The sequence below is a fragment of the Rutidosis leptorrhynchoides genome, chromosome 4, assembly GCF_046630445.1.
Source record: "Rutidosis leptorrhynchoides isolate AG116_Rl617_1_P2 chromosome 4, CSIRO_AGI_Rlap_v1, whole genome shotgun sequence".
In the NCBI taxonomy this organism is placed as follows: domain Eukaryota; kingdom Viridiplantae; phylum Streptophyta; class Magnoliopsida; order Asterales; family Asteraceae; genus Rutidosis; species Rutidosis leptorrhynchoides.
The window spans coordinates 404,351,267-404,367,777 of NC_092336.1; the positions used below are offsets into that span (position 1 = coordinate 404,351,267).

Consider the following 16,511-nt stretch of genomic DNA (forward strand, 5'->3'; position numbering starts at 1 on the left):
CTTCTAATCTTTTCAAAAGCCTCACAATAGTGAATATTGAATTGAATGACTATTACTCACTTTTAAATACAAGATCATAACTCATCATTCGTTACCATACATTATACAACAAATATAATTAGACTTGGAACTTTGACCTGCTGAAGATCTTGACACGAAATTGTATTACTCTATTTTTAACTATTTTAGTTTTGAAGTACTATCAATAACTCATTGTTGTTAACTAAGACTATTGATTCATAGCGTTTGTGAAACTCATTTTTACCATTTCTTTAGTTTTAATACATATACTACTAACGTGTTTCGTCATTAAACTGGTATCAATAACAGGCAATACTGTATAAATATTAACGATTACGAAAACTATTTTTAGAGCTGCCGTGCAACGCACGGGCTCTTAAAATCTAGTACACTACTATAGAGAGTTATTGAATCAACACAGATTAATCATTGTTAGAAACAATTGTCGATACGTCAATTACCAAGTATTCTAGTGAGATTCAAACATAAGACTCCATATAAGAATATGAGCACGTTAACCATTAACTTATCTTGTGATGGTTATAGATATTCGTAAGATAAAAAAAAAAAAAAAAAAAATTTAATACAACCTAGGGGAGGAACTCGTTTATAATATTTTGTTTCAGAGAGAGAATGGTGTGTGAGAGAGAAAAACAAGAGAGAGAGAGAGAGAGAGAGAGAGAGAGAGAGAGAGAATGGCACGGCTAAGGCAGGCACGGGCGGAGTTAGAGGGCGGTACAACGGCAACTATCATGGCAACAACAACGGATGGTTGAACCGAAACCGGTTGACATCGTACATGTTTTTTAATTTTCCTGAGGAATCGAAGGTTGTGGACTTTTGGAAACTTTTCAAACAATATGGGATGGTTAGGGACGTGTTTATTCCAAAGAAACGCCTCCATAACGGTAGGAAGTTCGCCTTTGTGACGTGTTTAATTCAATGTTCAGATGTGGGTGCGAAGATTTGGCAAGCAACGGTGTGAACTAGTACTTATCTCATTTGGAAAAATAGGAATCAAACAGTATTTAAGAAAGTATGTTGGTCTCCCCCTTTTGCTCTAAACGATATTCAAGTTAAGAGTTACGATTGGATCGCGAAGAGATGCAAATCAAAGAGTATTGAGTGCTTCGATTGACTACAAAATCCACAATCCCTTATTTTGTAATTTAATTCGAGTTATTATTTGTAATATTTGAGTAACCTAGATGTTAACGTAGGATTCTAGTTCGGTATCGCTATGTTTTCATCTTGTGAAAACCTTTGTAATTTTCGAGATTGATTTAATATATATATATATATATTGCCGTTCAAAAAATAAAAAAAAAATACAACCTAGGAGAGTTGTTTTCTTATATATCCTCATGTTTTTATAAGTACACATTTATTCATATTTTTTAGTCCAAAAATACACAAGGTATGTGTTATACTCCATGATATACGTTGGAAACAAATATCTATCCACATAAATCCGTAACCACCAAGTCATTACCAAAATTTATAAAAGCTAAAAGCCAACACACACTTCCTATTTAATAGCATCACCCTTCCCTCATGAACATTTGCAACTTTATGAATCGGTCTTTCTAACAAATCTTTCTCCTAAATAAACATTTTCTCTCTTTAAACTCTTGTTGTTTTGTATGAATTTTGCAACAACAACAACAACAACAACAACAACAACATATACACCAGAAAATATGGCTGCCTGTGGAAGCCTTCAACACATCTTTGATAATCCATTAGACCCCCCACCACCCCTATCTTCATGTAAACACATTTCACCCCCGAAACCGCTCGATAATTCACCCACCGATGTGTTTTCCGGATTCAACCTTAACGACCGAACGGACTCAATGCTATCATCCCCGGATCATAATTCTGAATGTTTATCAGAAGCGCTCGGGTTTGAAAGCTTTGATGATGTAGAAGAAGACTTTAATAGTCAATGGGAACGACAACGACATGAACATACGATAAAGAATGCAAAAGGTGGTGTTTGGGGTGAACCAAAAAGGTCTAGGATTAGTGGGAAAGAAATCCCGCCTCCGATATCTACTATTGGAAGACGGGTGTGTTTTAAATCTTATCGGTATAATGGGAGACTCGTTCTTAAAGAAGAAAAGATCCCGACACAAGAAATCTTGCACGCGTTTAGAGAAGACGGGCGATTGAAGCTGCAGTTTGTTAGGTTTAACGATGAAGTGGACCGGGGGCGAAAAAATGATAATGGTGATAATACAGAGGAAAATGAGATTAGGAAAGAGTCACCATGAAAGTTTCCAATTTGTAAAGTTGCAAATATACATATCTTTAATGAGCTGAATGATATATATAATTTATGTGCATATAATATACATCCACAAACATATACAAGTCATGTTCATTTTCAGACACAAACTTTTATACTTCATAATTTTAGAGAAAGCATACAAAAATAGAAGTTTAACACAGTACCATTTTTGTAACTCAAAATTGTAAGTAGCTAGATACATCTTTTTACCCTGTTCAAGAACTGTAATTTTTGTCACATAAATTATTCTAGTAAGACCTTTTAGAGAAAATTAATTTGTTTGTATATAATATAATTTATTGGTTATAAGATTTAAAATTTTAAAACCAAATGCCTTAGGAATAAAATATATTGGCATTCTTATTACAACCTAATCAATTTCTTAAAGAGATGTAGGATACCAAGATAAGATTAAGATTTATACGATCTGTATTTCCACCCTAAAATTCAATGCATAAGCAAACATTTAAACAGATACAATGAAATATGAGGTCAAAAAATCAATGGATTCTGGCAACAAAAGAACAGGTAGACAAAACATGTGGGAAAAAGTTGGGACATAGCTCCTTTGGAACCAGCTACTCCGTATAATATTAATTTGAAAAAATTACGCCGTTGGTACCTGTAGTTTGTAATCATTTTCATCACAACACCTAAAGTTTAAATTTTGCGTTGTTAGTACCTAAGTTTTGTGTAACTTTCGTGGTTAGTACCCACACCAAACGTCCGTCTACATTTAACAGTTACCACCTCACATGTGCCACTCATGTGAGGGTATATCCGACTCTTGCAATATTATATTATAATAATAAAAATAAATTACTCCGTTTAAATTATACTAATAAAATTGTATGTTCTATTGAATATAAATATTATAATAAAATACAGATTTAAGGAAACTGAATAGTACTGTATTAGAAAAGTGTATTTGGGGTCTACACCCACCATCCCATAATTTCTCTTTCCGTCATCATCATTCATCCCCAACATCATCTGATCCCCATCTTCTTCGTATCAAATTACTTCATTCTTAACTATCATCTTCCATATGAATCCATAAAAGTACAGAAAAACACATAAAGCCCTAGGCTGATTCTGCCCCCTGATTACGAAGTAATTAATTAATTAGTTAATCCCCAAACTTACTTTAATTATCTTTACCTTGATGAAACAGGATTCAAAGCTCTAGCAAACTCATTCATAGCTCCATAGCTTTTAGAACTAAACCCTAAACATCCCAATAAACCTTGTTTATACAGTAAATACGTTTTCTTCCTCATCTCTTCAGCTTGTGCCCGATTCATCGCGTAATGCCGTTCGTGCACCGACCTAATTTCACGCCGTTAACCACCTTCTTTTTAACCGGCGTTATCCCTTATTCTTTGATTTCTCCGGCTAATTAAATGATAACGATGTCCGAAACTTATTGTTACTGCTAGTAGTAGTACTACTACCCCGTCCCTCAATTTTGCTTCTGTATAAAAATTTCTTATTATTATCCATCGATTCGACCTTGATGAAACAGAAGAATCCATAAGGTGTACCCACGAACTGGAAGGAGCACTGAAAGGAGTGGATCAAGAACTGTGGAAGTCATCGGAGTTAGCCGGAATTTGAAGGTCTTCGTGATGAAAATTGAGACAGAAACATAAACACAAAGAATGAATAGAGAGTGTCCATCAAATTGACGAATATACCCTCACATGGGTGGCACATGTGGAGAGCTAATCATTAGAATTTAACTGCAGTTAGTCAGGGGTACCAACCACGAAAGTCATACAAAACTAAGGTACCAACAACGAAAAATTAAAACTTTAGGTGTTGTGATGAAAATAGTTACAAACCACAGGTACTAACGGCGTAATTTTTTCTATTAATTTTTCTAAATAAAAAGTACAAGTTAACATGAACAAGGTACAACTCTATATGAATACCAATTTATATGAGCAAAGAGTAATGATATTAAATATAATGATCCTTACATATATATATATATGATCATGAAAACAACATGTTAAAGTGTTCATACAACATGTTATCACATGAAAAAAGAAAATGTGGGACCAACTTAGGATCTTTATGGGAACCCATTAAAATGTCAATCAACATATAATGAAAACAGAAGATTTTGGAGTATTATTTAAAGAATTGGACAAGTAGTTCATCACGCAGATCGACCATCCTGACCTTTTCCCATCTATTATATTCATACTTTAATTTAATTCCTCTAATCCTAGCATGAACCAAGTAAAACGAGTTCGTTAGTCCTAATCTGAGTAATTATCTGATCAAAGCACTCATCTTGAATTTTTTTCGTTCCACAAAATGCGATCAAAAACTCCAGTACATAGTTCTTTAACCAAGCCTATATATATTGACTTAGGTACAAATGGGTCAGCTAACAGGTTAACCCAAACGATTTGATTCAAAATCAAACGGGTCTAAAGCCATCCAATGTTTATTTAAAAGCATCAAACCACCTAATGCACGTACTATATATTATTATGGTTATCAAAGTAAATATTTAGTTTTAAGCAAATTAATTATTCATTCATGAAAATAGGAAATGGATATTTGAAGTGTTTGAGTCAGGCTGGCCCAATCCGTTTTGACCCCACTAACATAAAAAAAATACCCAATTTGACTCATCCGCCCATATTGACACCTATAATGAGAATCCTTACGTAATCCTTGATTGTAGGCATAATCACCAGAACCAAGTAAATACCTACATATGATCCAAATGTAAACAAATTTATTAGTTTTAACCGGTGCCTTATTTGGTGCTAAAACAATGGCTGTTGGGTGAAACCATCTTATCTTATTTAGCGAGAATGACAGCCCAGTAATCATTTTAACCAAACTTTTCGCACTATTTGCACGAATTAAAGCATTCGATTAAAAAATGTTTTTCACATTAATTAGCCTTATATATGTGCCCAAATTCTTTATGTGTTTTGAAATTGTACATCTATATATAGTTTCTGTTTCTTTCTCAAAAACATATACTAATACGATAGAGTGATATTGACATGTGATACTCCGTACAAACTAGGGCTAATATGTAAAATGTACAGTAGTACGTAACACGTCACAATCTCTACGTTGTTGACATCATTTTCGTTGCTGATAATCCGCAGCTGACTTTTCTATCATTTCTGTTTACTATGTTCAAGAAATCATTCCAGGGTGTAACTTAAATGTGACATTTGATCCTGTATGTGATTAACTTACGTATGGTAATTATAATCTGTTATTGGGAGTTTGTAATGCCATAGTTGAATAAAGGAAAGAATAGAATTAGTTTCGTTTGTTTGCTTATTAAACATAACTGTAGATATTTTTGTCTGTGTGTTGTATTTTCGCTGTTATTTAGTGTGTGGGCTTTAGAAGATAATAATTCAGCCCATTACTTGTAAATTTGTATTATTTCTTTTATTGATAAAATCACTGTTGCTTATCAAAAAAAAAAAAAAAAAAAAAATGGCATTACAGAATTTGGGAGGGAATTTGAAAAATAACATAACTTTATTTCAACATTATATATATTTTTATAAATCTCAAATCGATCGATTTAGATGACAAAATAATCATTTCAGTTTGAAGACAAATTTCATATATATAAAAGTAACATAATGTTCATAACATTCAACTTAATATAATTTGGATACTAGGTTAAGATTCAGTATAAATTTTCATTATTGAAAATGATGCTTTAGTTTTTAGGAATAATTTTAACTGGCAATTTGAAAACGACCTGTATCAAACATGCAACCCTTAGATATTGTATTCACTAGTTTGAATTCTTAAATCTGAATCATTTCACTAGAAACTTATAGAGGTTAATGGTATTTATAAGACGGATAGAATAATATCATCATTATGAAAATTAAATAAGATACGTTTTTTCTAGTTAAAAAAAAAAAAAAAAAAAACAGATTCACTTTTGTCATGTACAAAACAAAACTATAGATTTAAGCATGCAAGAATAAAAAAAGGAAGAACACCAATAACAAAAGACAATTTGAGTAAAGAAGCAGTTCCTGTTGTAGACACTGGAGCCACATCAGCAATTTGACCACCTTGACCAGGTATTGCATACATCGGAGGAGCCATATCAGCACCTTGACCCTCTTCACCACTTGGACGATTGCCACGTGTACCAATCCACGGAATGACAACAATACCATGAAATGCTCTTCTACGATGTCCTCTTGCACGACTACGTCCCCCTCTATATCGTCCTCTTCTTACACGTTTAGCAAATGAAACCGACTTTACGTTTGATTTTGAGTCAATATTAACCGAACGATTTAAAGAAGCATCTAAATTGTTGATTAGGTACAACAACAGCAAAATCAACATCATCATTTTCATCTTCATTTTTTGTTTGAAATAGTAACGAATTACACACCGACTCACAACACGGTGTTTAATATCGTTGTTTTCTTTGATTTCTCTTTTGGAATATATCCATAATCCATGTAACGAGTTCAAGTTAGAAAATTCTTTGAAATTACTATGACTTAATTACTCGTAATGGATACATCAGAATCGGTAATTATTATTTGAAGGAATTAAGGAATCGAAAGAGTGATTATGTTTCCTAATTAGCCTCAGTTGGTCATTAAATTTTGCCGTGTCTAATAAAGGTACGTATCCATGAAATTAGTAGTAGCCGAAAAAAAAGGTGTAACGTAAAGTTTTTTTTAACCTAGTTAAAGAATACGGAGTGGGGATCGGCGCTATATATTTTTTCATTGTTCGCCTTCGCCATAAAATGTTTATTTAATGATTGTTAGCCTATTAATTTTGAACTGGGCTGAGCCCGTTAGACATTTAACCTAGTTTAGTTTCTCTTTTGACCACTCCCATCCACACGCCTTGGTGTGTCATCGGAGACGCCCTCGGAGGGCGTCGATGGCAATCGAACCGCCCTCCTCCTCCCTCGAACGCCCTCAAGCACTCCGCCCTGGTTCACTCCTTCCCCAAGCATTTTCCATGACATGTTCTTGGCCCATTTTTTTTTTAATTTTTTGACCATTGCCATTTACACCTAACGGCTATTTTGCCATTTAATTTTAAATTTTAAATTTTTTTTTTCATTATCTTCACTATATATACACCTCTATCCCATATCAATCTACTAGTCTTTAAGAGCCCGTGCGTTGCACGGCGACCCTTAATCAAGCAAACTGGAAACGTATGTATTTATCAATTAATGGTATTATAAATAGAGTATTCACAAGTATTAGTGTGGATGAAATAAACATCATATGGTTTTTTTTTTTTTTTTTTTTTTTTTTTTTTTTTTTTGCTTTACACAAAGCACGTAGATTAAGCCTACTAATTCGGACATGATCAAAACACAAAACACATTACCAACATTAGCATATTGATATGTAAGTACATCCCAGTAGCTGAATAACTGAAACGATGTTTTACACAAAACACAAAGTTTAAGGATACAAAATCCGATATGTTTAATCTTTATCCTGCATAATAGAAAAAGAAATGCACCGTTCAATTGTCTCTATACGTCACAGTTTGATAGTCAAAACACCTCCTTGACTCCTTCCATTGTCTCAATAAGTCACTTTAGGTCCACAATGAGGCAACTCATGAGCATGAGCAGATGCAAGAATCAACATCACCAGCCATGCTCATAGATACAACCTGTTTAGTAATATAATCTGTAACGCCTAAAGTCAAACTAAAACCATGAATTTTTATAGTCCTAACTCAAACAAACCTGGCATACTTGTAGTACAAGCTTTTGACCAAATTATGTTTTGACCGGTACAGGGAGAAGTTGAATGTCACATAAGCCTGTGCACACAGGTACAAAAACACTTGCTTACATTAACACCAGATAATCATGAATCTTTTAAACCAAGTAAATAATCATAAATTTTCTATCAAGTAAAGCATGCTGACGACTCTTAATCAAACAAACTGAAAACGTATATTTATATCAATTAACGTAACGGTATGATAAAGAGATTATCATAAGTATTCTTGTTGATGAAATAAACATAATATGGTTAACTTTTTTGCTTTATACAAAACACATGGATTAAATCTACTAATTTCGACCAACTTGTTAAAATAAAGAAGACATCATGTTAAAGAAACACGTGTAAGCACAAGTTCATTAGCCTGTCATCTTGAGGTATATACAAGGTTTTAAAAGTCGCGAGTCGGGGACGCATCGGTCAAGACCTAAAAAGGACGCGTCAGCTGAGTCGGGGACGCATCGGTCGTTGACCAACATTGACTTTATTAATAATTTCTTAAATATATATATATATATATATATATATATATATATATATATATATATATATATATATATATATATATATATATATATATATATATATATATATATATATATATATATATATATATATATATATATATATATATAATAGTTGATTATGTACCATAAATTTCTTAAATAAGAACTCGAATTTAAAAACAATCAAACTTCGAACTCAATTAATGTTACCGAGTACATAATCAGTAAAGACACAAAGAAAAGAGCGGCCTAAAAAATGAAAACAACCCCTAATTTTAAAATATATCAGATCTTGACGAAAATTTGACCGACTTTGACCATTTTTGACCGTCTTTGACAAACTTTGACCGAACTTTTAGCTCTGACCGTCTTTTGAGTCGTTTTATGAGAAAACGGGACGGAGAACCCAAAAAAATGACGCATCGGCCGACGCGTCGGTCAAGTCGGCCGACTTTTACAACACTGGGTATATATATAATTCAACAAAGCTATATCATTTTAATGCAAGAACTAAAGTCATATCAAATGTGAAATAAAAAAAAATTATTATTATAAATTTTTTTTTTTTTTTTTGAAAGGCAACAAAATTTTATTAATCACGAAATATGTCCATGTGCTAACAACTCGAGAGAGCAGCAGCCATGATGTACACACGTATCTACATATCAAAACATGAGGATAATCTAAGATCTAGGTGCCAAGATGGCAACATGGTTACACATGATATTTTACAATACAACTCCATAATGAAAACTAACAGGAAACACACAAGAAGCACACTTTTATGCGATTGCATTATGTGGGTTATGTAACCAGTCGTGCCATTCAATGCGTTTTGTCTTGCATCTTTTCGCAACCCACTCGAAGCTCTTGATTTGGATCTCACTAACCGCAACCTGTATATTCCAACATTTGTTATTGAAAACCTTCTCATTCCGATTTTTCCACACTAAGTATGCGCATGACCACAAAACCGCTTGCCATATATTTTTACCCAATTCCGAACTAAAGATATTCGAACTACCCTCTATAAGATTATTTATATCAATGCTACTAGGTAGGGTGGCACGCCACCAATCGAATATTTTACCCCAAATTTCAAGTGTTTTTCTACACGATAAGAGGGAGTGTTGAATATACTCAACCCCGTTGTCACAAATTGGACAACGAACCGAATGTAAATCAACACCCCGCTTATCTAAGTTTGTTAACACCGGTATTCTACCTTTTCTCACCCTCCAAATGAACACCTCTACCTTTTTAGGTACCAAATAATTGTGCAAGGTAGCCAAAAAAGATTGAGGCGTTTTTAATAATTTTGAGTCAATTATTCCCGTAAGAGTTTTAGTTTTGAAGAAACCATTACCACTTAAGGACCAACCCCACGTATCATTCTTCTGATCATCTAGCTTAATACCTTGAAGCAGCACCTTGAGTTCTGTGAGGCTACCCGCAGCTCGTCCCGTAGGTTCCCGAACCCAATCCCAATTCCCGACACCTTCAAACCCACTTTGACCCAATCTTCCAGCAACAGTAACGTTTGGGTCCGAATCCAAATAAAAGAGCCTCTCGAATCTGCTTTTGAGTGAGAAGTTCCCAAGCCAAAAGTCGTTCCAAAAAGAAGTAGAAAGCCCGTTCCCAATAATCCTAACAAAGGAGTTAGTAAACGAAATTCCTTTTGAATCAATGTCGCTTCCTGCTTTCACAATGTTAGTCCAAACCGAGTTATAAGGTAAATAGTAATTCCCATCTAGACAAGGTGACAATCCCCCCGACGAACCATGAATACTTGAAATGACTTTGACCCACAAGGAGTTGGTTTCGGATTTGAACCTCCACCACCACTTGCCAATCTAAGTTAAGTTTTTACTTTTCAAAGACCCCAAATTTAACCCCCCCCCCCCCCCCCCCCCCCCCCCCCCCCCCCAAAAGAAAGAACGTCTTACACACTCAAGTTTTTTTACCACACATGGCGGGGCACGGAAGAGCGAGAAGTAGTACAACGGGAGACTATTAAGCACCGATTTCACAAGGGTCAAGCGTCCACCAAATGAAAACGAACGTGCCTTCCAATCCGAGAGGCGTTTCGAGAATTTTTCAATAACCGGGCTCCAACATTCAATTTTATTCATTCTACCACCAACCGGTAGCCCAAGGTAAGTGAAAGGAAAAGATCCGGCGTTACACCCAAAAGACTTGGCTAAGTTTTCAACTTCACACTTTCCAACACCAACCCCGTATAAGATACTCTTGAGATAATTAACTTTTAGACCCGATGTTTTCTCGAAGCATTTAAGAAGTTTAAAAAGGTTTCTCAAATTTTCTTCACTCCATTCCCCATAAAAAATCGTATCATCAGCGTATTGTAGATGTGGGATAGGAACCTTATCGCGCCCAATTTCCACACCAATGTATTTTTTATTACACACAGCCCGCTTTACCATAACATTTAGTCCTTCCGCTGCAATGATGAATAAAAAAGGTGAAAGTGGGTCACCTTGACGGACGCCACGTTCTAAGGAGAATTCGCGAGTGGGGGAACCATTAACAAGAACCGAGATTGAGGCTGATTTGAGACATGAGGATATCCAACTTCTCCATTTAAACCCAAACCCAAATGTAGACACTATATACTAAAATAACTTACCCACTTGTGTTTACCCTTCTCATAAGCACCTACATCGGATACAACAAAGTCGATGGCCTGGATCATATTCAATAGTTGTGACGTTACATCCTGTAAAATATTATTTCAAAAACATTAATACATAATTATAAAGTTCCATATTTTCTTAATATATCTAATTCCTACATATGGTTAATTAGGAACGGGATATAACATATAACTCTTGTTACAACCGTTACATTGACTTGAAGAACAAATATACCTTCAGGCTAAAAAAGTCAAATGTTCTAGGTTCAGTATTATCTCAAACATATAAAGATTATGATGATATAATTAATAGTTGAAAATATAAAATTTCTTTTTCTCAAATATCGTCTTTATCAGGTGAGGCCTCTTTGCCTTTTTAGTCGAAGACAACCAACATCGGGGAATGTCCCTGGCTCCTGCTTTATACTTTTCTTGAGAGGGCTATAAGCAATGCTCTCGTAGTAAAATCTACTTCTGGACTATCATCCAGTGTGAAAGTAGGCATTCAATTTTTAAACAGTAGCAGTCTACACAACTTGTTGACTCTACATAATATGCTACACTATTTTAAATAGGGCCACATGAATTACAGTTATATGATTGTTGACTCTTATAAAGAGCCCGTATTCGGCTTGGTGTAACATGTTAACGAACGTAGCAAAAATCGATTACTCATATGAATTTAAACCATTTACACCTTGGCATCCTTTATATCAATCCCCTCCAAAAATGATATGCAAATGTCACCTACACATACATGCACACACACAATCACTTAGAATCTCATTTAAACTACAATATTAAGTAAATCTATATAGAAGGTTGCTTATAATAGATAAAAAAAATTCAATGATGAGTGATTGTTGTTTCAAGCACTTATGATTCATGATAATGCTAAAAACAAACATATATTTCATAGCATTATCCTTCAAGAAAGACAAGCTTTTTGTTGCAATTGTTCTATTTACAAGTTATATTCGTTTAAATAATAAAAGGTGAAGACAAAAGACAGATTCGACGAATTGAAGACGCAAATGACCAAAAAGCTAAAAAGTACAAAGTACAATCCAAGAGGTTTAATTTATTGATGAGAAACGTCTCAAAATCACAAGAGTACAAGCAGCAAAACGCAAAGTACAAGATATTAAATAGTACGAAAGGACGTTCGAAAATCCGGAACCGGGACCAGAGTCAACTCTCAACGCGCGACGCAACGGACTAAAAATTATAAGTCAACTATGCACATGAATATAATATAATATATAATTAATTCTTAAAATTATATATATATTATATTATATATTAAAAACCGTCGGCAAACAAGAAAACAAAAGATTGTGAGCTATCCCTAGACTCCATGCGATCGCATGGCGAATGAAAAGGAAGCCCATGCGATCGCATTGCCCCAAAAGTTTGGCCATGTCTATAAATTTCGCGAGTTTTGGCCGAATTTTACACATCCTTTATCAATCTCTCTCTCACAAATATATATATTTATATTTATAATTTTAATTTTAATTTTAATTTAAGATTAATAATAATAAGGTTATGTTATGTTGTAAGTGTGTAAGTCGAAATTCTGTCCGTGTAACGCTACGCTATTATTAATCATTGTAAGTTATGTTCAACGTTTTTAAATTAATGTCTCGTAGCTAAGTTATTATTATGCTTATTTAAGCCGAAGTAATCGTGATGTTGGGCTAAATATTAAAGACGGGGGAGTAGTAATTAATAATAATGATACGTCCTCTTCTCCGGTAAACTTCCGGCTACCAGTTTTCTCTATTCTAATCGTTATTTTAATTTGATTGCTTCAACCATCATGTTCTCAATACCTGTTTCACCGTTTACACCACATCACTCTACATCCAAAAAGTCGATTCACCCTAAACCCAACATAATCAATCACATCAAATATAAACCAGACAATGTTGGGGTATGGGTTAAAATTGATCGGAATAATAGCAACGAGACTGTCCAACCTTCGATTAATCAAGTCCCTAAGCCTGATGAATTCCCCGATCTGAACCAATCTATCAGGAACCCTAATATTCCCACAGCCGCCAGATTCAACACCTCATCTAACAACATCTACCAACGATTCAAATCCCATGAGAATGCAAAAAACCTGATCAAGCAATACGGATCTAATTCCAACCAGCATTCTCGTGATAAACCTGAACCAAAAAACATCATATCTTTCCTTTTTTTCAACTTTCCCGACTCCTGGAATTCTGTAAAACTATGGGGTCTGTTCAAACAATTTGGGGATATCACCGAAGTTTACATCCCAAAGAAAACGTTAAAAAATGGAAAACGCTTCGGTTTCGTCCGATACAGGAACATTCCGGAACATCTTGTTGATTCGATGGTGAGGAAACTCAATATGATTGTTGTTGATGGTATGCTTCTTGTAGTTTACAAAGCTCATGACAGAAAATTGCACAACGTGTCCAATACTCATCCTCCTGTGAACAAACCGTGTCAGAATAATCATCCGCCAACAAACAAGTTCACTGATGATCGCAAATTCTCCGAAGTCACTGCCCCTCAGGCTCAAAATGAATCGAACAAAAGCTCAGGTATAACTAATAACTATCTTAAAACTATAGAGATTAACGTATTGCAAGACGAAAAGCTCAATGATTTACTTGGTCATGCTCTTGTTGGGGTGATCAAAAACATTGATCACCTTATGTATTTTGATGAAATCTGTAAATCGGAAAATCTTATAGGATTTGAGCCTAAATACCTAGGTGGTCGTGATGTTATGCTTATCTTTGATGACAAAAAATTGGCTCTCGATGTTTTAAACACTAGCAAACTGAACGAAAATAGGAACCCCTTGGGGAATTGGTTTGATGACATCCAACCTTGGGATCCTGATGAATACTCCTATCCTGGGCGTTTAGTTTGGGTTGAAATCAAAGGGGTACCGTTTACATGTTGGTTTGAATCAACGTTCAATGACATTGCTAAAGAATGGGGTGAAATAATTGAACAAAAAAATTGTTCCATTGATGAGAAAGGTTCACAAGATTTATCTTCAGGAAAGGTTCTCATCATTACTAGATCACTTGAACCCATTTACGGTCGTGCCCTTATCAATCACGGGTCTACATCTACATATGCTTTTGTTTCTGAAATCAACGAACCTACGATTGAGTTTAACTCCATGGATAACGAATCATCAGTTTGGGATGATGATGTACTATCTGATGATTATGCTTCGGACGAAGAATCCCTCATGGATGGTAACCAAATATTTGAAGGTTATGCGACACAAAAATCGCCAAAAAACATGTTCAATACCAACGACACTAGCGACAACAATTCTGGCACCGAAAATATACCACCTTCGGATGGGTCGTCTTTGTCTAACTCGAAGAGATTTGCTGCCTGCAAGTTTCCAAAAAATCTTGATGACACTAATTCGAACTCTGAGCCTAAAGATAATGGTAATAATGAACATGTTGTTTCATCAGATTATGATCATGTTTCGGAAACGGACACAGGTGATGATAACTTATCGTCCCCTATAAGCGGTAATCAGAACAGTCCCCATACATCCCATGATTTACACAACTCGACATCTGAACCCAACCCCAATCCTCTAAACGAGACTACACCTCCATCCATACCTATTAGCCCAATTCAGATTATGAATAACCTACAATCCTTGAACTCCGCTAAGCCCAATATCGATCTCCATGCTCCTATAACAAACCCAATAAACCTATCTTCTCCTAACCCACCTCATAACGAACCCGTCCCTTTAACCCAACCAAACCACGAAACCAATCCTTCTAATTCTAACTTTGATGGAAGCTGTGATGTGTCAAATAAGGCTGATACAGACAGCTCCTCAGGGATCCCTTCATCCACTCATGATTGTCCAATTAATATTGACGACAATGTGACTTCTAATCCAACACTAGCCGAGATTCGATCTAACGAAAAGAAGAAACGTTTGCATGCGAAGAAAGAAAAAAAGAAAAGTCATCGAACTAGCGACCTTGAATTCAAAAAAATCGCACGGAATCAACCAAAACCGCCTCACCATTCTACGCTAGCTGAACCGAGTAGAAAAGCACCGCAATCCAAATTCCTATATATTAAACATTGTGCACGTAGCGGACAAAAACTGAAATTCGGTCAACTTAACCGCAAATGTAGCTCGACATCTAATCCCAACTCTACACTGAATATTCCCAAAAAATCGGGCTCAAAAAATGCATCTGGAAGCAGCACAAGTACAAATGAATTTGGTACAGGTATCGGAATCCGATGGAATGCGGAACATTAGCACCCTCCTTCATCATCTCGTTCTTTGTAAGTTTTCTAATGGCTTGTATTTCTCTTAATATTCGGGGAGTAGGGGTAACGGGTAAAATTAATTGGCTTAAAAAAATATGCAACTCAAACTGCCCTATCATCTTAGGTCTACAAGAAACAAAATGTGGACAATCTCCTGATTCACTTATTGACTCCTTTTGGTATAATCCCCACTTCAATTTTGTTCAAAAAGACGCTATCGGGGCCTCGGGTGGTCTACTATTGATCTGGGACTCCTCCACTTTTACATTTGAAAGTGCAATTGAAGGTGAATTTTTCATTGCTATCAAAGGAAAGTGGTCTGGATATGCCTCAGACATGGTAATCATTAATGTTTACGGGCCCCATTCACACAGGAAAAAACTTGTATTTTGGGATGAACTCTCAAGACTTGTTGATTCCATTGATATTCCTCACATCATCTTTGGTGATTTCAATGAAGTTCGATCCAAATCTGAACGCCTAAACTGTTTCTTCAAGCAATCCTGGGCCGACAATTTTAATAAATTCATTGATAACTCTAACCTTATCGATATTCCACTTGGAGGTAAGAAATACACCCGCTTGTGTCTCAAGACAATGAAATTCAGTAAACTTGACCGTTTCTTGGTGTCTGAGTCCATCTTAAAACTTTGGCCGAATATCTCCTCAAAATCACTCGACCGTGACCTTTCCGACCATTGTCCTATTATTCTTAAAAACTCTATCGTAGACTTTGGCCCTAAACCCACTCGTGTTTTTAATACCTGGTTGAAATTAAAAAATGCAGACGACATCATAAAATCTACATGGTCACAACCCGTAAGCGGAAACCGCCCTGACTGTATCCTCCGAAACAAACAAAAAAACGTCAAATTTGAACTAAAAAAACTAAGCGCACAACTAAATAATCTAGACAATGAAATTAA

The 16,511-nt window shown here is 35.2% G+C and overlaps 3 protein-coding genes across 3 annotated transcripts; 2 read left to right on the top strand and 1 right to left on the bottom strand.

Annotated features, from left to right (window-relative positions):
• Nucleotides 1–1,698: 1,698 nt before the first annotated feature.
• On the top strand, nucleotides 1,699–2,315 carry LOC139904416 (uncharacterized). Its single transcript, XM_071886354.1, has one exon. It carries the CDS (start codon nucleotides 1,722–1,724, stop codon nucleotides 2,295–2,297), a length of 576 nt encoding a protein of 191 aa, XP_071742455.1. The 5' UTR covers nucleotides 1,699–1,721; the 3' UTR covers nucleotides 2,298–2,315.
• Nucleotides 2,316–9,397: 7,082 nt separating this feature from the next.
• LOC139841969 (uncharacterized) lies at nucleotides 9,398–11,773 on the bottom strand. The gene is made up of 4 exons (XM_071832151.1): nucleotides 11,696–11,773; nucleotides 11,277–11,352; nucleotides 10,637–11,181; nucleotides 9,398–10,468 (listed from the first exon to the last, which is right to left on the bottom strand). The coding sequence occupies exons 1-4, from the start codon at nucleotides 11,771–11,773 to the stop codon at nucleotides 9,398–9,400; spliced, it is 1,770 nt and encodes a 589-aa protein (XP_071688252.1).
• A 1,247-nt stretch (nucleotides 11,774–13,020) lies between these two features.
• On the top strand, nucleotides 13,021–15,753 carry LOC139844114 (uncharacterized). Its single transcript, XM_071834325.1, has 2 exons — nucleotides 13,021–13,850; nucleotides 14,004–15,753. The coding sequence occupies exons 1-2, from the start codon at nucleotides 13,091–13,093 to the stop codon at nucleotides 15,572–15,574; spliced, it is 2,331 nt and encodes a 776-aa protein (XP_071690426.1). The 5' UTR covers nucleotides 13,021–13,090; the 3' UTR covers nucleotides 15,575–15,753.
• The last annotated feature ends 758 nt before the right edge of the window (nucleotides 15,754–16,511 follow it).

Bases quoted from the DNA above. Each gene is read 5' to 3' on its own strand.
- LOC139841969 (XM_071832151.1), bottom strand. From the start codon at position 11,773: ATGCCTACTTTCACACTGGATGATAGTCCAGAAGTAGATTTTACTACG. The intron at 11,182-11,276 runs GTAAACACAAGT...GTCTCAAATCAG, and splicing joins TGTAGGTGCTTATGAGAAGG to CCTCAATCTCGGTTCTTGTT. The intron at 10,469-10,636 runs GTGCTTAATAGT...AACTTAACTTAG, and splicing joins GCTTGACCCTTGTGAAATCG to ATTGGCAAGTGGTGGTGGAG.
- LOC139844114 (XM_071834325.1), top strand. From the start codon at position 13,091: ATGTTCTCAATACCTGTTTCACCGTTTACACCACATCACTCTACATCC. The intron at 13,851-14,003 runs GTATAACTAATA...AAAATCTTATAG, and splicing joins TGAATCGAACAAAAGCTCAG to GATTTGAGCCTAAATACCTA.
- LOC139904416 (XM_071886354.1), top strand. From the start codon at position 1,722: ATGGCTGCCTGTGGAAGCCTTCAACACATCTTTGATAATCCATTAGAC.